Source organism: Aythya ferina (genome assembly GCF_964211825.1).
Source record: "Aythya ferina genome assembly, chromosome: Z".
Taxonomy (NCBI): domain Eukaryota; kingdom Metazoa; phylum Chordata; class Aves; order Anseriformes; family Anatidae; genus Aythya; species Aythya ferina.
In genome coordinates this window covers 42,492,880-42,520,780 of record NC_140299.1, presented here as the reverse complement: position 1 = coordinate 42,520,780, position 27,901 = coordinate 42,492,880, and the positions used below count along the sequence as shown (strand labels likewise).

General features: G+C 40.1%; 1 protein-coding gene across 3 annotated transcripts; it reads left to right on the top strand.

The window, feature by feature from the left end:
• Positions 1-397: 397 nt before the first annotated feature.
• Positions 398-27,882, top strand: UBQLN1 (ubiquilin 1). 3 transcript variants are annotated; one of them, XM_084503151.1, is made up of 11 exons: positions 401-768; positions 13,913-14,064; positions 17,614-17,729; positions 19,447-19,709; positions 19,870-20,028; positions 20,682-20,925; positions 21,406-21,548; positions 22,484-22,567; positions 24,574-24,689; positions 25,044-25,212; positions 26,707-27,882. In XM_084503151.1, exons 1-11 carry the CDS (start codon positions 592-594, stop codon positions 26,857-26,859), a joined length of 1,776 nt encoding a protein of 591 aa, XP_084359277.1. In that variant the 5' UTR covers positions 401-591; the 3' UTR covers positions 26,860-27,882. The 3 variants fall into 3 exon arrangements, with proteins under 3 accessions (XP_084359278.1, XP_084359277.1, XP_084359276.1); XM_084503150.1 differs by having other exon boundaries at positions 26,704-27,882; XM_084503152.1 differs by lacking the exon at positions 19,870-20,028 and having other exon boundaries at positions 398-768; positions 26,704-27,882.
• Positions 27,883-27,901: the final 19 nt, after the last annotated feature.

Here is a 27,901-nt window from a genome sequence, read left to right as displayed (position 1 = left end):
GTCCTGCTGCTGTCAGCTGTTCTAGAACCTTTTGTCAGAGTTTTACAGCGCTTTGGTAAAACAAACGAGCAAAGTTGAAGGTTGGAGGCACCCTCAGCAGGTGCCGATAGCTGAACCTCGCCGCTGCCTTGGCATATGTATTTATTTATGACACATCTATTTATTTATGACTTATTTATTTATGTATTTACTGAGGATGCTGTGACACACCCAGCTACCACAGCCCGCCCCTTCCCCGCCCCTCACGGCGGGCAACGGGCGCGGCCCCCTCACCCCACCCCCGCCCCTCCCCCCCGCGCATGCGCGCTGACAGAGGCCCCGCCCCTCCCCGGGCAGCCGTCTCCCCTTTCTAGTAACTTCCCCGGTGCGCGACGTCATCAGCGCGCGCGGGCGGCCGAGCCGGGTGTTTCCGCCCGCCGCTGAGGGAGCCGGAGCGGAGCCGAGCGCCGAGCGGGGCGGAGGCTTCGGCCGGGCTCGGGAGGTTCCGGCGGGGCTCGGGTGGTTCCGGCGGGGTTCGGGAGGTTCCGTCGGCGGCGGCAGCAGCAGCAGCAGCAGCAGCGCGCGGGGGGAGCCGGCCCGGGCGCGGCCGCCATGTCGGAGAGCGCCGAGAGCCCCGCGGGGCGCCGCAGCCCCCCGGGCTCCCCCGGGCAGGGGCAGGGGCAGGGCCCCGGGCAGGGCCCCGCCGAGCCGCGGATCATCAAGGTGACGGTGAAGACCCCCAAGGAGAAGGAGGAGTTCGCCGTGGCCGAGACCAGCAGCGTGCGGCAGGTCAGGGGCTGGGGGCTGGGGGCGAGGGGCGAGGGCTCCGTCCCCTTCCCCTCACCCCCCTCAGCGCCGGGGCCTCCCCGGGCTGGTTGCGAAAGGCCTCGGGCGCGCTGGGTGCCTGTGGCGCACGCCGCGGGAGGGGGACACCTGCTGAATCATCGGCTGCTTCCTGCCGGCTGCTGCTCGCCTTGGCTTGGGGGCTGGCCACGCGGCTCCTGCCCGCCCGCCTGCACGGGTCGGAAGGCGGCCGGTGTGGGGAGGGGTGCGGGCAGGGTGGGTGCGAAGCTGGGGGGTCCCTGCGGGTGGGGGAGGGAAGGCGTCGCCACGGCAAAATGCTTCCCAGAGGTGAGGTTCCCGCAAGGCGATCCGGAGCTGCTTTCGTTTTCAGTAGGGTTTGCTTAAAACGTACCCTGAGTTTCCTTTGAACGAGGCAACCTTTTGGCTTCACGTTGTTTTTCTTGTGTGTGGCTGGTAACTGCAATCCAAAAATTGTTAACGTGCACCGTTGTCTGGATACAGTGCCTGGTATCGTGCCTTAGGGATGAGACAAAAGACACAGTTGTGGCTATCGGGGCAGCACAAAAGACGAGCTAAACACTCCCGAGCATAATGTGCGGTGCCAGCACCTTGGCTGAAAATCAGACTTTTGCTCCACCTAGTCACTGTGAAGAAACAAAGTGATGCTTTTTTTTTTTTTTCTTTAAAGTTTTTCTCCTTGAGTCTGTTGTAGGTGTTTTTTTTTTTTTTTTTTTTTCTTCCCTGTCAGCATTTGGCTTGTAAGAATCCCAGACGCAAGTTTTATCGAGGCCTTCGCTCCTGCTGCCAGAGGTGTTTCTCTCTTATCTTCACTGGTCTTCTGGCAGCCGCAGCGCTGCATGCTATCTGCCACTCTGTCCGCAAGCTTAATCTAGGCGTTTCTCCCAAAGGTAAAATGGCTGTGTTTGCTTTTGATGTTGTCCACAGCTTTCCCAGAAATCTCAGCCAGAAAAAGGTACTTTGTTTCTCTCTTCTCCCTGCATGTGTGAGCAGCGTTAATGCAGTTTTTTTTTTTTTTTTTTTTTTTTTTTTTTTTTAATAAAAAGATTCATATGCTGGATCCAACTAAAAGATCGTGTTTGTCCTGAAAAACAGTCTGATTGTGGGTATTTGGGTATTTCAGGAAGTAAAAATACACTTACTTAAGGTGTGAATTTTGTAGGATATCTTTAACAAGATTGTTTCAGATGTGGATGCCAATTGAGGTTTCTGTAGTGGGCGATTGTCTCAAAAACTGAAATAGACGAGCAAGAAAGAACATAAAACAGACATACATTTTTAGGTGATTGACAGAACATGCTGCTTGAAACATCTTAGTTGTCAATATGTCTTAAACTAAACATTGTACTGCAACTCTGTTGGATACATGTACACAGATCAGATTCACAGTTATGTCTTTGTTCCCATGAAATAGGATTGTCCGTGGGGGTCCACTGTTTGCTGTGAGTCCTAGACGGTGCCCCAACCAGCACTAAAAAGTGCACCGTCCACTAGTGAGTAGTATCATGCTGTTTTTCTTAACCTGTAATCATAGACTGTTGTTAATAATAAGCGTCAGCAGTAAGTGCGATGCTTCTAGAGTCAGCCCTGAAAACAGGTCAGTCTCAGATACAGAACAAGTTGAACATCTGTTCAGATGTGCCTGGGATCAGTAAGTGTGTGTTTGTTGTTATGGATGGGCCATCCAGGTCTACCATATTCGCAGGAGGAAAAAAAAAAAAGTGCTAAACGCATACAGCAAAATAAAAACTATTCAGTGGCATATTTCAATAGCTGACATTATGGCTTTGTGAGTCGCTTATTTGTTGGCCACTTTCAGTCTGCTGCCAGAATAAAGCTCCTTTTTTTTTTCTTTTTCTTTTTTTTAAGATAAATACTTAGAGCTATTGGGGCCAAACATGGGGTTACACAATATGTATCTTATGTTGCTCTGTTAATCTAGAATCATAGAACATCCTCGTTTGGAAGGGAGGGGCCTCTGAGAATCACCAAGTCCTACTCCCGGCTCCACACAGGGCAGCCTAAGAGTTAAGCAATGTATCTAAGAGTATTGTCCAAAGGCTTCTTGAACTCCAGCAGGCTCGGTGTTGTGACCACTGCCCTGAGGAGCCTGTTCCAGCACCCAGGCACCCTCTTGGTGAAGAACCTTTTCCTAACACCCAGCGTGGAGCAACTTTAAGCCGTTCCCTTGTATCCTGTCAGAGAGAAGAGTTTCCATCTCTGCTCCCCCTCGTGAAGCTGTAGGCAGCAATAGGGGGATCACCTCTCTGCCTTCTCCAAGCTGAACACATCAAGTACTCTCAACTGCTCCCCTGAAGTCACGACCTCTCAACCCTTTACCATCTTTGTTGCTTTCCTTTGGACACCTCTAATAGTTTAATATCTGTTTTATGTCATGGTGCCCCAAACTGCACACACTACTTGAGGTGAAGTGGCACCAGTGCTGAGTATAGTGGAACAATTGCTTGTTTTCGTGGAGTAGCCATCCTGTGCTTACTGTACCCCAAGATGTGGTTGGCCCTCTGGGCAACCAGCACATATTGTTGACTCAAACTGAGCTAAACCATGAGTCAGAAGCCTACATCCCTCTCTGCAGGGCCGTGCTCCAGGTGTTTGTTCCCAGTCCTGCATGTACATCTAGGATAGCACCATCTCAGGTGCAGGATCTGGAATTTGATCTTATAATTTTAATGTGGTTGGTGATGCTTAGTGCTCTGATCTCTCAGGGTCTCTCTTTATGGCCTCTCTACCCTCAAGGGAATCAACAGCTCTTCCTAATTTAGTATTGTCCACAAACTTGAATAATGTGTGCTCAACTCAACGTAAACCAGGTTTGCAACTGTTCTACATCAGGGAGGATTTTTCCCATGTTGGAAGACCTCAAGAACACAGGAATTGCTGTTGCTGCTTCTGTGTTGTGCATCCAGAACAGGCAGTAAGCAGGTTAGAACACAAAATAGCTTCCAAGTGCAAAGCTGCTCTAGGAAGTTAGTTAATTGCAAGTGCCACACATCTCTCTTTTTTTTCCCCTTCTGTAACTGTTTGTGCTGTGCACGTTTGCTCAGTGTAGACAAGGAACGAATATATCCTTTCTTTAACTGTGTATGATAGTGAATTTGCAGGCCTGTAGAGTGCTTTGCGCCAAGATTTCTATTATGTAGGTGAAAACGAATACTTTTGAGCCTTATGACTACGAGTTCCCATTCACTTGAGCTCAGTAAAACTGTCCTCTTTTTTTTTTCTCCTTTGCTTTATATTGTGAGTTCATGGCAATAAAATGTTCACAGTTCTTTGGTTAGCAGAGCTGATTTAGCAGTGTGTTTTGTTAAAGCACATACATGAAGAGAAGGCGTAGTCATGTTAATGAATGCTCACATCCTAATGCGAATGACTTTGGTGGTTTGAGTGATGCGGTGTTGGAACTGGTTATATGAAAAACAATGTGACTTCATCCTTTACTCTCTCTTCACCACAGGGCAATATTGGAAGAGCAAAAGCTTGCTGAGATTTACGTTGTGCTACTTGGAATGCTAAGTGTTAAAACGTGCGTCGAACCTTGTTCGAGGTTTTATTATTACAATTGGTTCAGAGTTGCTCTCCAGTGATGTGCATGCAGACTGCAAGATGGGAAGATGGGCAGAGTGCAGTCTGCAGTAGTAGCATGTTTATCAGCTTGTGTTTTTTAAACTAATTGAATTATGTGTGTTAATGTATACATCCTGTTGGGACTCTGCTTCTTGACAAGTGGAGATCTCACAAAGTTCTATTCTGTGATCAAAACTTGAGTGAAATTTATGGTCGAAACATTAGATACATAAATCCTGTATTTCAGATTTGTGCCTGCTGCTACTCGTAGTCTTGAAGAGGCTATATTCTACTTACAAAGATCACACAGGTATAAAGGTGTTAAGGGGAGCATTGTGTAATTGGGTAGTGGAACATCTTTCCCAACTTACATAAGCTTTTAACACTTGATATGATGTTTTCTTTCATAAACGCAGGTTAATTTTTGTTCTTCAACCTAATCCAGTTCTGTCTTTGTAGTCAAGGGTTACTGAATGGTACAACCAGAATAAGATGAGACCACATATGTTATATGCTGTTCTTTCTCAGTATCATGATCAAGATTCCTGTTGTCATTCAAGACTCTTGAGTATATAAATGGTTCAGCTTCAAAGTTGAAACATTTTCCTTTCCATGGTTTTGTGTCTTGCTGCATTTAGACATGTTATCGATGTGTCTGTATGACTCTTCGTGGACTTTTCCATATACTCTGATTATTCACAATCTTTAAGGTCCTTTCCAATCCAAATCATTCTCTGACTTTGTTTCTGACTTTTTTTTTTCTACTGCTCAGAGTTGGGAAATATGATTAAAGTTGGTTTAGAACAATGTCAGGCTGCTGTGGTGGGCTGCCACGTCCCACCACATGTGCTCTCACTCTCCCATCTCAGCAGAACAGGTAAAGAAATCAAAATGAAGAAAAACCCACAACTTGTGGATTGAAATAAGCACAGGGACATTGCTGACCAATTACTGTTGTGGTGAAAGCAGACTTGGCTTGGGGAAGATTAATGTGTTGCCAGTTGCACAGAGCAATGAGACATAAGAGCAAACTAAAAGCACCTTTTTCCCCACTCCCTGCTTCTGCCTCCTCTGCCTGAGCAGTGCAGGGGAATGGGGGCTGCAGTCAGTCCCTGATGCTTCATCTCTGCCACTCCTTCATGGTCACTCTTTGCCCCTGCTCCCCATGGGGTCCCTCCCATGGATGCCGAACTGAGCCTGCGGGGGCTGCCCACAGGCAGCAGCTCTCCAAGCACTGCTCCCACACGGCTCCGTCCCACGGGGTCCATCCATCCCCCAGGAGCAAACTGCTCCAGCACGGGTCCCCCACGGGTGGGCAGCAGCTCCCCCCAGGAGAGGGGGCTTCTGTGGGGGCTCTCCATGGGCCACAGCCTCCTCCAGGCCACATCCACCTGCTCCACCGGGGGCTCCTCCACCCATGGGGGGGCTGCAGTGTGGAGATCTGCTCCATGTGGGACCCATGGGCTGCAGGGGGACAGCCTGCTCCACCAGGGGCCTCTCCCTGCACAGGCCGAAGGGGAACTGCTGTTCTGTACCTGCAGCACCTCCTGCTGCACTGACCTTGGGGGTTGCAGGGCTGTTCCTTACACATTTTCTCATTTTTTCAGTCCTCTGTCCCAGCTGCTGTTGCATGGCAGATTTTTTTTTTTTCCCTTTCTTCTATCTGCTTGCCCAACTAGCATTGCTCCCTGGCTCAGCTCTGACCAGCAGCAGATCCCTTTTGGAACTGGCTCTGACCTGCCATGTTGTAGCTGCTGGGCTCTGCTCACAGAGGCCACCCCTGCAGCCCTCCCACCTAACTCAACCTTGACATGTAAATCCGGTACAGCTGCTATTTGGCAGAACAAAAACCTGAAGAAGAAGGTATGTTGTCTTTCCTGACAGTTGACTTAGTTAACTGGTGTTTCTGACTTTCATTTATGATACTTATCAAGTGTTTTCTGATAAATGATTGGCAGAATACTATGAAGTATTTTGTGTGCAGATACTTTTATGTAGAATACATACATTTCATTTTGATGCTTTTGATTTTTGAGCTGTCCGTGTCAAATAGTGCCCAATACAGTGCTGGCCTTCCTCCTGTGGATTTCTGTGGGTTTGTTCTGCAGTCATCGGTCATCCTTTGCTTTGGAGTAGGGAGCATGGAGTTGTAAAAGATTCTCCTGTGTACTGTCTGAAATTGTGAAAGCCTGAGAAAATCCTAATGGATTAATTAATACCTGTTGTAGAGGTAACATGGTAAGATGTTCTATATATTTGAGCCAGTCAGCATCTGAATCTAGTGACTACAAACCTTGGCGATGTAGTGAGGTTACTAACAGTGGGAGTAAGGTTTGGTCAAAATTTTGAGAATTGGGGATTACGTGGTTACATGGAGAAAAAATCTGGTTTTAGACTTCTTGATGGTGATGGGGTTAATAGCTCCTTATGCGTGACAGACCTAGCCATCATGTCTGTCATTCACTCCTGTTTTATGTTCTCTATCATATTAAATTTAAGGCTTGCTCAAGTCAAATAATTTAGAGATATTTACCTGTGTGGTCAAGTGAGTAATAATTCTACCGGCAGTAACTCACACGGCGGTTTTTCCTCAGGAAAAATAAATGTTGCCTGAGCTCTTTGCAGTGAAGTTGAAAAATGTGACATCTTAAGCTGTTCCTTGTGAAAAAGCAACTACAGGGTAAGCTCTCAAAAAGCAGCTCTACTGCACAAATCACAATTTGCATATAGTCCTTTTATGCCCTTTTCCAGTCTCACTGACTTGCTAGAGAACTGTCTTGTTCTGCTGAAAGCACCATGGTTTCCATCAGCAGGTTGCAGAGCTCTTTTCCCTCAGAGGAGGGAGGTGCCGCTGATCATTTCTCCGAAGTCATTGCACAAAGAAATGGAGTGGCTTGCTGAGGATTGCCTGGAAGCGAGAGAACTGGCTCTAACACGAGTCCTGGGTATTTCCACTAGATTGCACTGCCCTGGTTTTCCTTTCTGGACTTGTTTGGCTTGTAAACTCATCAAGAATCTGAGTTTGTTTCTCAGAATTACTTTTTTGTCAGTTTGATTTGGTTTAAGAATTTGAGGCAATAATTTGATTGTGAAACTAGCACGTGTAATTGATGAAGGCAAGGGCAGATAGTAACTTTCCATCAAGTCAGGACAGACAGAAAAGGGTTGTGTGGAAGCCTGATTCTGGGTGCACTTTCCAGCTCTGCTTTGTGTGCTGCAAACAGTGGGCTCTGCCAAACGTGCTTTGCTGTCCGTAACCACGAATACTTGTCCCCCTTCCGGTACAGCATCCAAGAGTTGTGCAATGAAAACTCCCTTTTTGTCGATACCCTTTCATTCACAGTCATAAGATCACCAGATATGATTCATCAGGATAGGAGACCGTGGCTATCAGCAGCTGCATTGCCGTGCGTGCATTTATTTGGTTCTTCTGGTTCCTCATCTTGGGTTCGGTGTACGTGTAGCCACTGATTCTGTTGTACAAAAGGCAATATGTATGTAACAGGGCTGTTATTTGAGGGACTGCTGGGAGTCTAAATTGCAGTTCTGCCATTTAGATGCAAACCTTTGCTTCCTTGTTATCCGTTACCAAGCTCAAAACAGTTTGGTTTGGGAAGAGTGCAACTTTGCTTTTTTATTGTTACCCAGATAAAGTTGTAGCTTAGTATTTTCAAAGCAGTTGCAGTTTTCTGGAGCCTCCTATACATGGGTTTTCAGCAGTAATTGGATGTTAGTTCCCTGAGGCCTCTTCCAGACTGTTACTGTAATTTAATTTTTCAGTATGTTGCATTAAGTCAAGGTTGAGAGGATTTGAATTTTTTTTTCCCATTGATTTGTTTTCTTCCTTTTATAGTTTTTACACAGCGTTTTCTGGAGGGAGTGGGTAGCTCCATTGTTGCTGATTTTGATGGCAGAGAATGAGTCAGCAGAAAGCTTTTGAATCCTAATGTAGTAAGACATCAAAGTACGGTTTGCATTTTTGATTTTTACTTTGCCTGGAATAGCTTTTTAAGGGACCCTCCTAGACAAACTTGTCAGATGATGGGAGGTTAGTAGGTTAAGGTGTAAAGTATGGATGTGCTCTGCAAAGTGACTGCAGAACAGTCTCTTTTAGTCAGCTGTTGTAGTTCGTGTGTATTCAGACACATGGGCTTCGCTCAGTGACAAAATATTTACTATAACGAGCTCATGTAGGAATTATGCAAGTTGGATTATTTTCATGCTGGTTCAGGGCTGGGCATCAACAGTGTTGTTCACCTGAATGTTGCAAAAACCTTGAGGGGTAGTCAAGCTGAGAGGTGTAACAGGAGGCCTAACATGACTTGTGGAGCCTGTTTCTGTGAGAGCGTGGAACAAAAGAGCAGAGTTTTGTTAGCCGAGCACTGGGCTGAATTTTACTGAAAGTAGTGTGACTTCTGCACATAGTATCGTTCAAATTGAGACTGTTAACAAGGAATGCTGTTTATTAAAAAAAAAAAAAAAGTTAATCCTCTAAATGTAAAAAAAAAAATAAATAAAAAATATTGCTCTCATCCTTTAAAGAAAAATTAATAGAAACAAGGTAAAAGGATAACATAGACCAAGTGCTTCAACATGACTTCAACATCAGCTCTAATTCACCTGATCATCTCCCCTGTTTCCTCGTTGGCTGAGTACTACAGGTTCACAAGCTACTCGACCCTCCTCTATACCATACATGTACAATTCTTCTTTTTTTTCAACCCTTTAATTTCTCCTTTCTTATGTTTTTCGTATCTGTGATCTTTGTTCTACTGTCCCCTCACTGCTCATCCTCTTTCTCTCAAGCTTCTATCTTATTTTGGAAGAGTGAGGCCTCCTACAGCCCACTTACCTACTTAGCATTTCTCCTTGTTATGATTACACAACTACCTTGGAATACAGAAAATTAGTTCTCTACTGCAAAAACACAACTTAGTTTCTCACAACTCTAGTTAAGAAAGCTGTCTGTTTATTTGTTTTGTTTTTTATTTCCTCCTTGGGGAAACCAGGGCACTCTGTCTAGATGTTAGTCTTGTGTTTCAGTCTGTTCACTGTATTTCTTTATACTGTTTCTTTAACAATGTTGTCTAAAGGTGATGTCACTTTTAACCTTATTTTTATTGTATTTTTACTTTCTATTGTATTTGCAGCACAATGAGCTAGTTTCTGTGAGCGTGATAGGTGTTTGGTATGGTAAGCCATTATTTATTCCTAATATTACACTGAAAGAAAACCTGTTTTGAACTGAATTTTTGAACAGTAAATCGAGTTGGCTAAAACTATTGTTTGCAGTGCAGCATGCTGATAAAAAGGAAGTCAGCGTGGTAGAACTGCACCTAAACACTCATTGCTTCTCGCCAGCTGATGAGACTTCGGACTCCTCCACTCTTGCTTTTCCCAGGTGACGAAGTATTTTAAAGCATTCACTGTAGCTTACTGGCAGTATTACTTAGTTCAGTTGTACAAATAGAAAGTGTAGTAAGTCCCAAAATTTATTTTCTTACATCTGCCTAAGTGTCTCATCATCATCTCATTTCCTTTACTCCCTTTTCTGTTGGTTGTATATGTTTAATGTGAGATATTGAGTTGGTACATACTGGATTGACCCCTGGGAAAATAAAATTGATAGAGTTGCCTTTGCTAGTCACATCTAGGAGCTTCCAGAGTTTACGCCTATGGTCTTTCACTACCGTAGTGCTGTAGCACAATATCTGCCAAATGTGATGAGGAGTCCTATCAAAACTGCACAGGCAGGATCTGTGGGAGTAAAGTAATTGCCAGTCCTTTTTCTTGTCTTTACATTGTCTTAATTGAAAGAAACTTTTGTGTTTTCACCTTTATGGTGGGGCAATGGTTTTGTGATTTAGTTACCAGTAGCAGTGAGAGTTGCTTGCGCACAGTGGATGAGAGAAAGTTCTCTGTTCCACCCTTCCTGACTTTATTTCACAGTACAAACAGTAGCTATGTGCATCATCACAGAGTGGTTTGGGTTGGAAGGGAAGTTAAAGCTCACCCAATTCCAAACCCCTGCCATGAGCAGGGACACCTCCCACCAGCCCAGGCTGCCCAAAGCCCCATCCAGCTTGGCCTTGAGCACCTCCAGGGATGGGGCATCCACAGCTTCTCTGGGCAACCTGTGCCAGGGCCTCACCACCCTGTGAGTGAAGAATTTCCTACTAATATCTAATCTGAATCTGCCCTCTTTTAGTTTAAAAGCATTCCCCTTTGTTTTATCACTCCGCTCCCTGACAAGGAGTCCCTCCCCACTTTCCTGTAGGCCCCCTTTAGGTACTGTCAGGCTGCTCTAAGGTCTCCCCAGAGCCTTCTCTTCTCCAGGCTGCACAACTCCAACTCCCTCAGCCTGTCTTCATAAGAGAGGTGCTCCAGCCCTCTAAGTATCCTCATGGCCCTCCTCTGGATCTGCTCTAATAGGTCCATGTCCTCCTTGTGCTGGGGACCCCAGAGCTGAATGCAGTGCTCCAGGTTGGGTCTCACAAGAACACTCAAATGTAGATCTAATCATTTTCTGGTACTGGCAGGGATCAGGTGCTGTTGAAGACTGGCTTATATTAAACCTCCTCCACCCCAAAGCAACACATTAGATGCTGACAATTTAAAAACAAACAAACAAAATTAAAAAAAACCAAACTTTTGTGTTCAAAATGTTCTGTGAGCCTCCTTTTTACAGATATTTAGATGGTTCTCTTCCCTCTGCCTCAGGAAAAAACAGTGTGCTGTTCACTGGCCTGTTTTGCTGTTGATGGTATCTTTGATTGTGGAGAGTAATCAGCAGACTCATTTGCAAAATAAATTCCATGTTAACCTATTTTTTTTCAGTGTTTTTCTTTTGTGAGTGAAATGTCAAAGAAAGCTCAGTCCTGCTTGGAACCTCTTAGTACCTTCTCATTCGTTTTAGAAATCTTAAGATTGTGCTGAATCCATGTGAAACTGATTAAAAACCAAAGACTTGACTTCATCTTTTCTATCCCCCCACCCTGCTACTGGGCTATTAATGTCAGTAGGCCACGGTTAACTGAAATTGGCTCAGTACTCAGGATAGATGCGTTGTCCTGGCTGGAAAGGTGATCCCTTGTGATTTTTTGATCATGCACATACATTGCGGTAGAGGTTCCTTTGTTGTCCTGGTACACTGGCTTTTGCATTCATGTCTTACAGTAATGTTTTTGCAGGTCATCTAATCAGCTTCACATGATAGTAGGGAAAAGGATGTGTATAGCCTTTGATGCCTATATACCAGTAATATTAGATACTCTGTGGTTTTAGTCTATAAAAGGCGTCTTGTTTCCTTGACCTCGTGGGTAAATAGCTGCTTCTAGAAACAGGTGACAGGGCATGGTTTCAGATAAAGTAATATAAATACCATTTATACTACGGCATCAGCTTTCTGATGGTAGTTAAGTTGTGGATCTCCCTGTTACAGCATCTTGTGAACATATGATAGTAAATGGGTTTAGGTAATGACGTTGTTCTTTGGTCTGGCATAATATCTTTATTATTCTGCATTATCTTTGTACCAAACTTAAAGTATTTCTGCAGTTTTTATGTTGCTCTGGAATGTGTGCTCTCAGGACTAATTAACCAAAAGAATGCAGAATAGGAAGCAACTGCCTACGTCGTTGCTCTGCTGTAAAGGGCCCAGAGTTTATACCTGTTAAATAGTCAGCACTGCTATTTTTACGTATGGGTTTCTTTTTCTTACAAATGGAAATACAGCTTGCAAGATGTGGAGTTCATCCTGTTATCCTAGCAAGGGTGGATAAGAATGCGTGTGGAATATTGTGACCCCTTTTGAGTCTTACCCATACAATATGACTGGATTTGAAAATTCAGAGTGGTGAGAATTATTGGATTAGAAAACACTGCCCTTAAGGAAAAGTTCTTAGGAGAAGAACAGTCTGTTTGCATTGGCCGTGGTGGGCAGGACAATGAAGAAACAGGAGAGTGAAGCACTGGAGTAGGTTTCTTGGAAGAAAGATAGAGTCTATCGCTGGGGGCCTCTGAGAACAGGCTAGATAAACATGCCAGTAATGGTTCAGGTAAGTGACCCAGTTGGGAAGAAATGGACTGGAATTTTGTGGAGTACTTGCAAGTCTAAATATTACCAGCGTGAAATCTGACTTAAATGTTGTTTTAATAAGAACCAGAACTAACTGTGTGAGCAGATGTAAATAACCAAGGAGTACCTCCTATTCATATACAGAGGCCTTTTATCTCTATTGTGTCTCAGCCTTTTTTTTTTTTTTTTCTTTGCATCTGTTTTTTCTCTTCCTTTACAATAAAACCTTTCAATTAGAGACTCTCTTTCAAAGTATAATGCTCTGGGATTTTTTTTCCAGTCATGCCAGTTATAAAATGCAATTTATATCTTATTGCAAGATTAATATTTGTATTTTCTGTAGCAGTGAGAATTCCTAGAATGCTTGGAAATTTTCATTTCAAGTAGTGTGGTCAATTTAAATTTAAAATGTTAAATAGGGTGACCTCGTGGAGGTCTTCCTAACTGCCTAGGATACCTTTATAATAATTAGCCTACTGACTAGTGTTGTTTAAGAATTTGCCAGGCTTTGCTATAATAGTCATTCCTTAATGTTTTTTTTTCCTGGGTATTTTCCACTTTACCTTTTGTGATTTTTCTTTTTCTTTCTGTGAGAATGCTTTTCTCTAGAAAAGTAAAATCTAAGTCAGAACTCAGCCAAAGCATGCCATGGTTATTACTGGTTAAGAAGGCAGGGAGGCATACAGTGGCTTTCCATGTTCAGTGGTGTTGAGGAGGTTCCAGGTCAGCTGAAGTATATGGTCATTCACTATGGCCTGGGCTGGAACTCTAATTCATGTGGCTACGTCATTCAACAATGAGAAAGCATTGTCACCTGAGAAGTATCTTTTACCTGTGTGGAAAGTGTGCTGGTTTTGGTTTGTGGAAGGCATCAAAACTGTCTGAGGAGAGAGTGCTTCTTCGGTTAGTTCCAGTGAAAGTGCAGACAGATTCATTCTCTTGTAACTTTGTATCCTCAGTCTGTCAGCAAATACGTGTATCTAAAGAAAATTGTGTAAGTATATATTAGTTTATGTATGCTGCTATGTAATTAAAGATGTGATTATATAAAACTACCTATAGGCATGTGTGTGGTACGTATCAGTAGTACGTACTAGTATACATTGTCATGGATGTGTGCCTGTTTGAAGGCACAACAGAGTGACTTTAAGTGGAATCAGATTTTTTGTTATTGTCAGCTATATAACTAGCGGTCTGTGAAACACTAACTGTGAAACACTTTCATCTTTATTACATGGAAGAGGAATGAGTTGGTTGCCTTTCTTTGGAAAAAAAAGGTTGAGTGAACTTAAGGAAGTGTTTCTTGATTGTGTGAATCAGAACATGTAGAACAAGTGCATTAATACGATAAACTTGAACAAAGTAGCTTGTCCTTTAAATTACTAAGAAATTTAGCACTTTGGTATTCAGTTATGTAACTGTACATTTTTTATTTTTTATTTTTTTTAGTTTAAGGAAGAAATCTCTAAGCGTTTCAAGTCCCACACTGATCAGCTTGTATTGATATTTGCTGGAAAAATTTTAAAAGATCAAGATACTTTGACTCAGCATGGGATTCATGATGGACTTACCGTTCACCTGGTTATCAAAACACAAAACAGGTAACTGGTTATTGATAAACAGACTTCTATTTACCTTTAGGACATAAAAATATTCTTAATTCTTGATGCGACAGCTTTCTGTGTGGCAAAACTAGATTTCACTAAACCACTCAAGTCAGCTTCTTTGTCACAGTTGGCGCAAAATAAGTGTGAAGTTACAGTGTTCTTTTCTCAGGCTTGTGTTGTATTTTGATTGAATTCGTGTTTCTAAATTCAAGTCTTTTTGCTTTAGTTTTTTAACTTTGGTATTATTGCCAAGTGTTGGCTGCATTTTTGCTCTGTAGTTCTCTTAGATATCATGTTTAACTGACTGTGTCTGTTGTGCACCTTTCACACTTAAAAAAAAAAAAAAAAAAAAGTGGTTAATTCTTACTGCTTTGGTAAAACAGGGAAATAAAATTCGTGAGAGTGAGCTACCTTTAATGGAACTAATTTATCTGGATGAGCAGACAGACTTCGCTTGAGATGTTTTGTTTTGGTGAGACTACTTCTAAATGATGGTGAGAAAGATGCATCAAGTTGAGCTGGCTATGCCATCTGCACATTACTTCTTGTGAAATGCCCTGAAGGAAAAGAATTGACTGAAAATCCTTTTGGCACGTAGGGTAATATATCCCTCATTTGAATCTAGCTCTCAGAGTTAATAGCACGCTCATTGTGCTAGCCTGAAAGTGTTCTTGCTTCTGTTCTACTTAAGACTCCCTTGTCTGTAGTGAGGATCATCTGTGGGAAAAGATCAGATGTTGGAGGAAGGAGCGTGAGACTAGTAAGGAGAGAAAAGAAGTATGCTTACACTTTGTAGGCCTCACCAGGTCAAAGGCATTTTCATTACATTCAGGCACCTGTCAAAAGTGATGGCTGAAAGTAAGGTCTCATGACCATCTCAATATTGTATTCAGTATCAGCCAATACTGTAATTTTGTGCTCCGTGTACCTGAACTAGCATTCTACTGTTGTTGTGACTTTTTTTTTTTTTTTAACTGGGCTCTTGAGTGTGGTTTCATAAGAGGCTTCATTTGAGAGGTTTCATGAACCCATAGTTAGTGAAACCAGGATTCCTTTAATTGCCAGCACAGTGGGAATCCTCTTTGACGTAGTTCGGGATGATGTTATACCTTCTCATTCTTCTTACCGAAATACTTGTTTTTTTGCTTTACTTCAAAGCAAGACCCTTATACCTGCCAGTGTGGCCTGGCAAGTGCTGATTTTCAGCCATGAGTATCAGAACTGAATCGCTTCAAACCATTTCACACATGCCATATACCTTTCTCTCAACGGTTACTGCTACTGTTGATGCCATATACCTGAACAAACAAAAGTTCTCCTCCAAAACTAGATCTCAAAAAGATCATCTTTTCTATTGTAAACAACATTGCACGTGTAGCTTTCAAGTAGGAATCCTCACATATATTTTTCAACCAGGATTGGTTACAGGTATTTTATTGAAAAGTGCTAGTGTTTACAGAAAATATTAAAACTTTTTTTTTTTTTTTTTAATAATACAGGCTTCCAGTATAGTCTTCTAATTTAGCCAATACAGCTTCAAAGTAGCAGTGATTAGTAATGGGTAGTGAAGATGCTCTGAAGTTCTGAATGTTACAAGCAAACACCGTTTTAGGTGCTGACAAGAGGAAACATCATGGTAAAGCAGATTTAAAAGATGTGTGCTTTCAAGGATTTTCAGTCAAAGGCTTGAGGCTGAAAGACTTGATACCTAAAGCACTATCTTGAGGGTGTATACCCCCAATTTCAAAACAGAAGCACGCTGAAATGAAGTTTTCAGTCTTGTCCAATTTTCTCTCCTGCTTTGAGATCTCTTGACAGTTACGTGGAGAGGTACATTTATTTCTCCAAATAGCTCCTCAGTTGAAGAACCAAAGAAGATATTGTTTATTTTTTTACCTTTTGCTTACAGAGAAAAGATTTGTGTGTTTTCTTGAACAAATGAAACCAAATAGCTTTGTTAGAAAGTTCATACTCACTGTTACCAATTTTGCAGTTTATGATCGTCATCACTGAAGTTACAGCTGCTTGGCTGATGGTAGTAATCTTGTGTTAAAAGTTGGTGGTTGCTGTTAATGCTTGTTCTTCTCAGGAGCCCAGAATTTCACCCACCTTACGTCAAAGCCAAGTATTCAGGTATTGCCTTTCCCAGATCATTAGCTTGTTATCTGGAAAGTTCCCTCTAGAATGAGTTTTCATTCAGCAGATTGTGTGTGTGTTTTGATGGACCTAAAAGTCTATTTTTTGAGTGCAAATTAAAACAGGCAAAACTGAATTCATAGGAGTGATTATGGACTTAATGAACTGTTAGATCTTGTGGACCCAGATTAATTTTCTTTCATAATTGGAATATCAATAGGAACTTGAATGAGGTTATTAGGTCCCATATCACCTGGAACATTCATGACTCGGCATGCTACGTTTTATTTGCCATTTACAAGAATGCTGGTCAAAATCAGCAGGATATACTAGCAGGTGGGGTATTTATACTGTCATGTTGATGACTTGCAAAATGTTTCATTTTCCCCTTGGGTTCTTTCAGATGTGACATTTAGCTGGAATCAGAGCTCTTAAACATTCTAGGGAGGCCTCTGGACCTGAGTCATCTCTCAGCCTTGGGGGGGTGGGGAGAAGGATGTTTTTTATTTTTGAATTTTGTTCTGTCTTTGCTTTATTGAAACAAGAATAGAATTTTATTGTACCAGAAAGGCACTGAGATGAGCTGAACTGTAAAATTTAACATAATGTAATCCTCATATCTTTGTGTGAGATTTGAGTGAATAGTTTCTTGGAGTTATTTTACACTGTGATTTTTAATAATAAGTACAGTTATTTATCGAATTGTTTGAACCAGATAGGGGAACTGATTTGTGCTTGAAACTAGCCTCATTTCTTTGTGTAGATGGCAAGTTTGCTTTAAATGAGCTCAGTTCCATAATCTCTTTCACCCCATGGCAGCACCTAAACATATGCCTCTGCTATAGACAGGTGTGATGAATATATGAATTGGGCAGCTGTTTTTACCCTGTTCTGAGTCTGAAACTTTATTGAGGTTCTGATATTTGTCTTGTAATGAAATAAAACACTAATTGAATTTCACATTTTGTAAGGCATCCTATTAAATATGTGACATGGAATAAATTAGATTTTGCTAGTCTTTATTTCTTTAAGCCCCAGGCATGTAACTGGTATTGTCTGAGGGCTAGTGTTACTGCAGAATAAGGCCGAGGATTCCTAAAGCAAGGTAAGGACTGAGAAAGCAATATGTTGTTGGGTGTCCCAGGCATTGCATGAGAAGGTGGTAACGGCTGCAGAGGGGCAAAGGCCCATCCATTTTCATAATGTTAGAAACTACTGTTGTGAAGAACAGATGATGTTGCTGATGTCTGAGAAGGGTTTGTTATAGGAAGCCATCTAGAGATCTGTGATTTCTGAGAAGTTATCAGAGTGCAATTTAAGATTCTCAAGTATGATGATGCTATTCCTGTATTTAATGACCTTATTTAAATAATCTTGCTAAACTTGTTATTTTAAAATTTCTTTTAGATCACAAGACCACACAGCTCAACAAACAAATACCGCTGGCAGTACTGCTACCACATCAACATCAAGCAGTAGTACCTCAACAACAGCTTCAACAAACAGTAACCCTTTTGGCTTAGGTAAGAATGTTTTGTTAGGTATCATGGTAGGTATCTTCCCTTGGATTCAGATAATTGTCACTGAAACTTTATTCTGTAGTAAACAGGACTTAAAAAACACAAACAAAAACAAGCAAACAAAAAAACCAAATATCTATGACGTGTGGGTTGTAGATGGGGTTGTAGACATGGGTTGTTTCACCTTCAGTAGTAAGGTCCCACTGATGTTGTTTGCTGGCATTATGGGTATTGAAACTTTTTCCAGTGCATCTGTTGTATCTTGTATCTATTACGTGAAGCTAAGATCTGGAACAGAAGCAGGAAAATCCTGCTAAATTTATAATTAATCATTTGTTAGTTTCAATCTTCTCTTTCAAGAAAAAAGACTGCAATCTGATTTTAAAAATACTGTGTATTTCTGTAATATTTTTTTCATGCTTTTACATCTTACGCTTTTTAAACAAATCAGAATTGAAAAAGCTGTTAGGCCAAGTGCTTTTTAGGTGTAAACAGTTCTTTAGACTAGTATCTTCTAAAAATGTGGATTTTCTGTTCAGACTCAGCAAAGGAGGAAAATGAAAAGTTCTTGGTGCAGCAGTAAAAAGAAGTGCCCTACTTTTAATTAGAATAGGGAATACGTGTCATATTAGGAGTGTTATAAATCGCTCAGTCCCAAAATAGGATTATAATCAAAGTTTACAATTTATTAAAGGAATAGAGGTAAGCAAACAGCGCTGGGTGCGTCGGGAGTCTCCGCTCCACCTAGACACACACCAGTTACATCAAGTAGCTGACTTTTATGCTCCTAGGCTAATACATATTCATTACTACTTTTTTTTAAAAAAAAAAAAAGGGTTATTATAATTATCTTCCAGGATCCAAACCCTCCTACTGGAGCATGCGCATCGGTCTCCGGTGGTCCCCCTGAGGGTCTCTGGGGATCTTTCATGCTGAAGGCTCGTAGTCTTCCTCTCAGGTTTTTTTTCTTGTCCTTCCCCTTTGTACTCCTTGGAGGCATGTCAAAAGCTTACACAGTGTCCCCTGCAAGTTTTGTCTTCTAGCCGTCCTTCAGCTTCTTTCTTTCTTCTCCTTAATCTCCTGGCCACCTGGGCAGATATCAGGGACTTGCATAGTGTCCCATTCAGAAGCCATAACAGTTACTAGTTGTTAGCAGTTGTTCTGAAACCCCCAGACATCAGAGATTTCAAAGAAAGAACATACAAATACAAATAGTTCTCTATTGACACTTCACGTGTTAAAATATTCCTTTGCAAGGTACAAGAACTATATACATTAACCATTCTGTTTTTCTTAGACTTGTGGTTATACAAGGGTATGTAAGACAGAAGGTCACATTCATCATACCATGCGGCCCCAGCACTGTTCCATACTGACACGAATCAGATGAACGTATCTCACAGGAGGTCTCTTGGTTATATTGTAAACAAGAGGAGATGAATAAATGATTATTAGAAATGCACTGGAACATGTTAGAGGGGAAAACTCCAAAGGCCTCTAACAAGTTATATTTCAATGCAATTTGAACATTTTTTCAGGTGTCTTGTTATTTAAAGAAGCAAATTAAGTGGATGACTTCATCAGGCTCATGAAGATGGACTATTGCATTTATTTTGAAGTGTGGGATATGTTCAAGTATTTTGCATTTTGAAAGAACATGGTTGTGTTTAAAAGTATACCAGAAACTGAAAGCTCAGTTACATTTTTTCCTCCCCTAAAGGTGGCCTTGGAGGTTTGGCAGGTCTGAGTACCCTGGGTTTAAATACATCAAACTTTTCAGAGTTGCAAAGTCAGATGCAGCGGCAACTTATGTCCAACCCAGAAATGATGGTTCAGATAATGGAAAACCCATTCGTTCAGAGCATGCTTTCAAATCCTGACTTGATGAGGCAGTTAATTATGGCTAACCCTCAAATGCAGCAACTGATACAGAGAAATCCGGAGATCAGTCATATGCTGAATAATCCAGATATAATGCGACAGGTATGTAGAAAGATCTCTGTAAGTTCATGACGTTTCATTATTGTGTAACTGAATGACATAGCAAGAATAGATATTAGTAACTGAGATACTGCCAAATGCTGACGTTTTCACTTTAGAATGGATTTCTTATTAATACAGATTAAACGTTCCACTTCCTTAGACACTAGAACTTGCTAGAAACCCTGCAATGATGCAGGAAATGATGCGAAACCAAGACCGAGCCTTGAGCAACCTTGAAAGTATACCAGGTGGATACAATGCTTTGCGACGTATGTACACAGATATTCAGGAGCCAATGTTGAATGCAGCACAGGAACAGGTGAGAAAAGATTACAAATGCCTCTGAGGGAAAATATTTTTCCAAAATGAAAGAATATAAACAATGTAACTTTTCAAGTGTGTACTTGGCAAAGCATTTCTATAAGCTTGAATTCACTATGTAGCATCTTCTCTCTTCAGAGGAAAGATGTTCACAAATTCCGTGCCTTTCTGAAACTGAAGAAATACAGATAAAGTTTTGTGGGTCCAAGAAGCTATTTTAAAGTTAATGAATTTCTATGTTAAGTTACTACAAAAATCAAAATTGCTTTACTTCTTTGACTTGTAAAATTATGAGGTCTAGGAAAATTGTAATGGCCTGTTTAGTGACTTGGAACCTAAGATGAAGTTGGAAGCTGCTATACAGGAGGTGGTCTTACTGTGATCAAAATACTAGTGTAGTAGAAACACTGCTTTCTGAAAGAAATGGGATTTTCTTTTTTTTTTTTTTTTTTTTTTGAGATGCTCGCGTTTCTTAATGTTGGAGTCTTAAGAGTACTTACAATGAGTTACTTTAGGTTGGTGAGTATAACCAGTCAAGAGCCATCAACATGTATCTTCATGTTTGTATTTGGAAAGGTAACCTGTCATTTATAGTGGACTTTAAACAGTTGGCTTTTGTAGATGATATGTTTGCTTTTCCTTCCTCTGTAGTTTGGAGGTAACCCATTTGCTTCTTTAGTAAGCAATGCATCATCAGGAGGGGACAGTCAGCCATCTCGTACAGAAAATAGAGATCCTTTACCAAATCCCTGGGCTCCTCAGTCCAGTTCTCAGAGTTCCACAACAAATACCAGCAACAGCGGTGAGAGTGGTGGCAGTAGTACTGTTGGAAATAGCAACTCTGGCAGTACGGGACAGAGCTCAACCATACCAAATTTGGGACCTGCATTAGGAGGTGTGTCTATTATTGTAGTTATGTGTATTTACAAATACTGCAGAATTTGCTGAAATGATACTTTTATTAGAAAGATTTGGATTTAAAGTTTTTATTACAGTTTGTTTTAGTAGAACATTTGACTAGTGTCAAAGTCCTCTGTACAAAAACAAACATGAAAAGTAAACTAAGAGTGATAATACATGGGTATTGCCTTAAAATAACAAAGGTGGGGAATCTTTAGATGAGTGATAGTATTTTTCTTGTTTGGAGACAAACAGGAAAACAGTTAATAATTTAAATGCCTGGTGGGACTGCTTGTTGGATGCAGCCTTTTTCTTAACATATTTCTAGTATGCATCTGTGTAAGCAAAACCACACAGAGTTACGTTTCAGTGATTAAAACTTGTAGAAATCAAGTGGTTGATTCTTGGTTTTAATTAGTCTAATTCATTTGTGATATGGTGCTTACAAAAGTGTCCTTGTACTTTTTTTTTTAAGCTGGTATGTTCAACACACCAGGAATGCAGAGCTTATTACAGCAGATAACAGAAAACCCACAACTGATGCAGAACATGTTGTCTGCACCCTATATGAGAAGCATGATGCAGTCATTAAGCCAGAATCCTGATCTTGCAGTACAGGTAAATGCATCTCAGATAGTAACGCATGCATTTAAGTTTCTTTTTTTCTTTTTTTCCCAGTTGAATCTGTGATAGGTATGTATTGACCAGATTCAGTAACTGTCTGCAGTGAATGGCACAGTTCTTGAAGTATGTCAATGCCTAGCTCAATGAAATTATTACCTGGTTACCTTTAACAATCCGTCGCAGTGAGTTCTGTGAATTTGTAGTAGAAATCTGCAGACATTCTTTTGAAGTAACTTGTAAGTTTGTGTATGTTGTGTACAGCCCTAAACTTGTGACCTTGCTTAAGAGACAGTTATATAAAACAAATTAAGGAGTTACAGGAGATAGATCTGCTAGCAAATAAATACCAGCACTAGGCTGAGAGAAGTGAAGGGGAGGTGTTGATGCCAGTTTTAGGTGTTATTCTGGTTTTATTTTCTTACCTGTGACTGTTGCTTGCTATAGAAGTACGGATACTGCTGTTCTGTGAATGGTACAGAAGTGCTTCCAAACTTTAGTTTGAGCAATAATATCCAAAGTCAAATGCTGAACTCACAGAACAGAAATCACTTTACCTAAGAAATACTGGCTTGGAAAATATGCCTGACTTTGTGCCGATGATGTTTACAGAGAAACTGTGTCGTTTAAATATGTAGTGGACATGAGCAGAAAAGGATTGTCTTGTGGTAAAAGTTAGGTTGTCTTGCCAAGTATTTGGCAGTATTTTTGCTTAAAAAGATTAAATAAAGAATAATACAAATCCCTACGTTGTTTTCATGTTGGTGGTTTATAATGAATTCTGGTCAAAGTAGTAGCAGATGATTTTTCTGTGAGGTCATTTTCATAGATGATTACCATCCTCTCTGTGATTTATATGTGGTAAGTAATTGTCTTAAAGCCTACTGGTTTCTACTGTTTGGTCTTTAATGTTAAACATTTTTGTCCCGTAGATGATGTTGAATAATCCTTTATTTGCTGGAAATCCTCAGCTTCAGGAACAAATGAGACAACAGCTTCCTACTTTCCTTCAGCAAGTAAGATGAGATACTTGTTAATAATAAATGTCACAACTCAGTGGGTGATTTTTTTCAGTAAGCTGTTGTCCTTTCTTATTTGGCTAAAAGACTGTTACATACATTCTCTAGACACTACATTTGTCCCATGTTAGTTTATCCCTGTGAATTGGAGTAAATAAATGCATATTGGTAAGATCTTACTGCAAGCAGGCAGTGTTATGAGTCAAATTAAGACACGTGAATTACAGTAGCAAGTTCAGTGCTCAGAAGAAACTAGTTAAATTGTTTTAACTACATGAATGGTTGTGATGTTTCATGATGTCACTATGTTGTGATGACTCAGTATGTGAGAAGCTAATACCACGCTTATATTTTGAAATCCACAAATAAATGCTAGTTAGCGAAGACACAGCAGGAATCATTTCTATGATTCTGTGATTTCTGTTCCTTTGATCTCTCTTTACATCAGTATCCACACCATGTTCACAGTGTAGATACAGCCACTTCTTAGTTCTCACTATGTTGTGTCAGATGATGGATAGCATTAGCAGATGAACTAAACTGAAAAAATATCTGTGTTAATCTCAGAATGTTGACAATATTTCAGTTTGTACTTCCTCACTTGCCTGTTGGCATTATATGATGGGGCTAGGGGACAGTAACCATGAAATGTTTCTGAGTATAATGGAAACACATCTTTGGCAATAATGGGCAATTACCTGCAAAACTAGGAAAACTCATCTGTGAGATACTCCACTGGCAGCTTTTATGAGTCTTAACAAGAATTGCTGCTCAACGTCTGGAATTAGTAACACTAGTAGAGATATGATCACCTAAGTGTTCTGAAAATCATTGGGACACCATTTTCTGTATAAACAACTCTGAATATTGGACAGTAATTCACAGTTTATAGATTGTTTTCTTACAGTGATTGCAGCAACTTACTTTGGGGGACCCAGAATGTTTTTGAAGACTTGGGTAGACTTTGCCAGCTATATGCTTAGTTATTCTCTGACTTCTAGCTATCACAAATATAAAAATCCAAGAGAGGAATGCAGGGTGTTAATAGATGGCTGTGTCTTGTTACACACCCATATTCCAGACAGATTTGCTGCAATTCTGCCCTGGACCAGAGGAATTTTGACCGTAATATGTGCAGTTATTTGTTAATCTAAAATGTTTTTGCAGCAGAAGGAATTTGGTCTAGTTGCCAAGTGAAGGCTGCTAAGATTAATCAGCCTGTCTGCTGTTTGAATTAAGTCTTCGTACTAAGATTGCGTCACTTGTGACTGAAACAAATAGCTTTTTACTTGTGGGTGGCATCTCTAAGCAGAGGTGAGCATAAGCCCGCAGTTTTAAATTTTTATCTAAAGTAGGCTGGTTTCTGGACATTTCAGAAATCAAAAGGAATTGCATTTTTTATCATCTGTGGATGTGAAAGTCACTTCTTAGTTGAAGTCACAGTAGAGTGAGGGCTCTTTAATGCTGTGCATTTGGTTGCTGGTTTATCTTGTACTGTATGTATTTATATTTCTACAGTCGGCAAGGTCATTAAAAGTATCAACACATGCACAAGCTATCATGATCTTATTGTTCTGGTCTGAATTTAGCTAGGAAAGGGAAATACATCTTTTTATTAGATATCTTTTTGCTGAGTTTCATTGTATTCGGTGTTGTTGCTCACCAGTAGTATGAAACAGAGACTAACCCTAGAATTATGATGGACAAATACAATCCTATGGGCTTCAAAGGTGATAGTCTGCTAGAAGTAACGAAAAATACTTTTCCTGGTGTACTCCTTATTTGGAAGGCTTTGTCCATCTCTAGAGAGTTCATCGATGACCTTCAGTGGAAGTTCTACCAAAAAAATGATAATGTACCTGAAGGATTTCATGTAAATATTCAAATTTCAAGTTGAAAAACAACTGTGGAAAGAATGTCAGATTCTATAAAACATCTGTGATCAAAAAATAACATTGAACATCTGTATATGATTCAGTTACAAGTTTCTCTCCTTTTCTTAGATGCAGAATCCTGACACATTATCAGCTATGTCAAACCCTAGAGCAATGCAGGCTTTGCTACAGATTCAGCAGGGCTTGCAGACACTAGCAACAGAAGCACCAGGACTTATACCCGGGTGAGAATTGGTCTTTCAAGTTTAGACAAGAACTCCTCTCTTGTACTGTATTGTTCCTTCTTTTTACATGTAGAGATTATCACATATAAAGACTTTGTTTTGCCTTTTTTTTTTTTTTTTTTTTTTAGTTTAGTTTCACTAAACTTGTTTTGGAATCTTTTCATGATTTTGTCTGCAGTGCATTTTTAAACAGTGATGGCTATGGTCTTTGTCTTAGTATGCTACTTAAATTGTTAGCCACTCTATATTTGGCAGTATTTTTACTTGGTTATTAAGTTTAGGATCAGAAGAGACATTATAATTATGCTTGTGTTTATTATTCAAGTGAGGTATTTCTTTCTGTCATTTGTGCAGATTTAATCCTGGTTTAGGTGGACTGGGAAGCACAGGAGCTCCTACAGGGTCCACTGTTTCTAGTTCTGTTCCCAGTGAAAATACAAGTCCAGCATCAGGATCTACTGAACCCAGTCACCAGCAGTTTGTTCAACAGATGTTGCAGGCACTTGCTGGTGCAAATGCTCAGGTAATGTAGATCACTATATTCTTCTTTTTTTTTTTTTTAATTATTATTGATTATATCATTTTTCACTTTAAACCACCAAAAAGAAGTCTTAGAATTGAAAGAAGAGCTCAGAATAATTATGGCCAAAAGAAAGCAGAAGTGGCTTAAAAGTGGTATTGCAGCTGTGCAAGTAAATAGTTGAAAAACATCAAATTTGAGTAAAAGTGTCCTCTGAACAGGATTTTTTTTTTTTTTTTTTTTTAATGCTCATCTTCATAGCCCTGAATTTCTAAAATGCCTGGAAAGATGCAAATTGAGGTGGTGAGGTTCATTGACAAATGAAAGGTGGGCTCAGGAAAGAGCTTAAGCTTGATGAAAACAATCATCTCTGTGCTTTTTGTTGTTACTCTGCAGCTGTGACTAAGTCTCTGTTGTAGGCTTTGGAATAGCCACACTTCATTTTTTTGGGGCCTGAATTTGTTGTATGCTTCATGGACATCCTGCAGGTCCAGGCTGCAGTGTACCTTGTTACGCTGTCATGTGCTAGGCTACTGATGGAGTATTCTGCTTAGGTGTGTTTAGGGGAAGCAGGTGGTGGCAGAGATGGTGCCAGTGAGGTGAATTCTTAAGTGTCAGGTTATGTCTTTACTTTGTACTGGTTTGGAGCCATTACTGGTAGTAACTTCTTCATGGATGAAATTGTTGAATTTGAACAAAAATACAATTAGCAGTAGTTGCAAAAATTTTGTTTAATATCTAAATTCTCATTGATTACAAAAACTGTCTTGGTATTAATCCAGCATGTTATTTTCATATAATTTTTCTAACTGAAAAATGCCTTTGAATTGAATTAGAAGAATTTTGCCACATGCACAGGATCAGTCTATAAAAGCTGTCAGTTTGCTTTATGCTGAAGCTTTCTAATAGTTAGAATTCTGGTAACTTTAATCAACAAATACTTGTAACGTTAAAAGAGTTGATTTTTATACCAAGCAAAGAAAGCCTAATGCATTCACCATTGTCAGCAGCATTATCATTAAAATCTTGCTGTCCAACATAGCTATATTGAACTGTTTAAAAAAAACCCACAACTATATCTATCTTGTGTATGTGTGTGTATATGTATGTATATTATCTATATATAGTACGTATATATAGCTACATATATGCATATATATTACACAGTATATAATATGCATATAATTGGTATCTGTAGCTAATATTAAGAAATTATTCTTAGGATATAAATTTACCAGATTTAATTGTATTCCATTTTTATCAAACAAGCAGCTTTTCCTGTAGTTCAAGAATGTCATTTAAGTGTAGATACTCTTCACAAATACAGTATAATTCAATAGAGAATTGAACTTTTGTCATATTCTAGTTTCAGGAACGTGAAAAGGTTTAGGCTGATCTTAGTAAGACAGGGGAAATTGCATGACCAACTATGCTTAAATCATGTACTTTGCCAAATATGTATTATGGTTTTATAGCTTAAAATTTTGTTCTTAGCAGTTACAAAATCCAGAAGTTAGATTTCAGCAACAACTGGAGCAGCTGAGTGCAATGGGCTTTTTGAACCGTGAAGCAAACTTGCAAGCACTAATAGCAACGGGAGGCGACATCAATGCAGCTATTGAAAGGCTCCTGGGCTCTCAGCCTTCATAGCAGTGTTTCTTTAACTTGAAAAAATGTAATTTATTTTTGATAACAGCTCTTAAATCTTTAAAATACTTGCTTTATTTCATTCTGACTCTTGGGATTGTCTCGTTATAACTAAAATCAGTCTGATGCATTTTAAGGTGGAGTGCAGTAGTTTACTTCAAATAATGGGGATCAATGAATTTTCCCTCAGTTGTTGCATGCATCACACTTCTTTCGTTTTGCATTATTTGTGATTTTTTGAAACAATATCAGCTTTCGCAGTTGGGTGAACAGGTTTTGTCTCACCTGCAACTGGCCAATTTATTTACTACTTAAACATTAGCCGTCAGTAGTAATTTATGTAGAATACAAATTTAAAAGGAAACAAATTAAAGCTATAATTTGTGGGTACCAATACTGCTTATTGTGATTTCAGCATGTACTTTTTGCTAGCAAAATGCTGTAAGATTTATACCACTTGAGTAATCTACCATTTTTGCTTTAATTTGTATAAAGTATAAACACAGTATATATAATGGAAACAGCTCATTTCTAGAATTTACACATTGCAATATAATGAAATTATAAGTAACCAAAAAAGCCAGAAAAAAAGTCACAAGACATGTTTTCGGTGTAGAATCTTTCAGCCTATTTGGTAACCATCTCAGCAAAAAAAAGCTTAAGCAAGTTCGTTTAAAATATACTAGAAGTACTGTTCTGGTTATCTCTTTAAATCTAACTGTACAGAAACTTGGATTGTAACATTGTCTCAATATTCCTGAAGATTAACTGTAAATTACTTCAATCATTGTGCAAATTTAAGGAGTACTGCCCTGTGCTCTCAAACTGCTTCTAAGGCTTTTGGGTTTGTTCCACTGAGATCTTAACATGTATTGATTTGCAATTGGCAACATTAGTTTTTCACAGTCATGTGATACTCGAATTGCTTTTAAACACCATGTAAAAATACTGTATATCTTTTGAGTTTTTTTTGGTAGTTACCTCTGTTGTGCACAGGTAATAAATAAATTAAAAAATCTTTAAGCATCTTGCCTCTGTGTGTTTG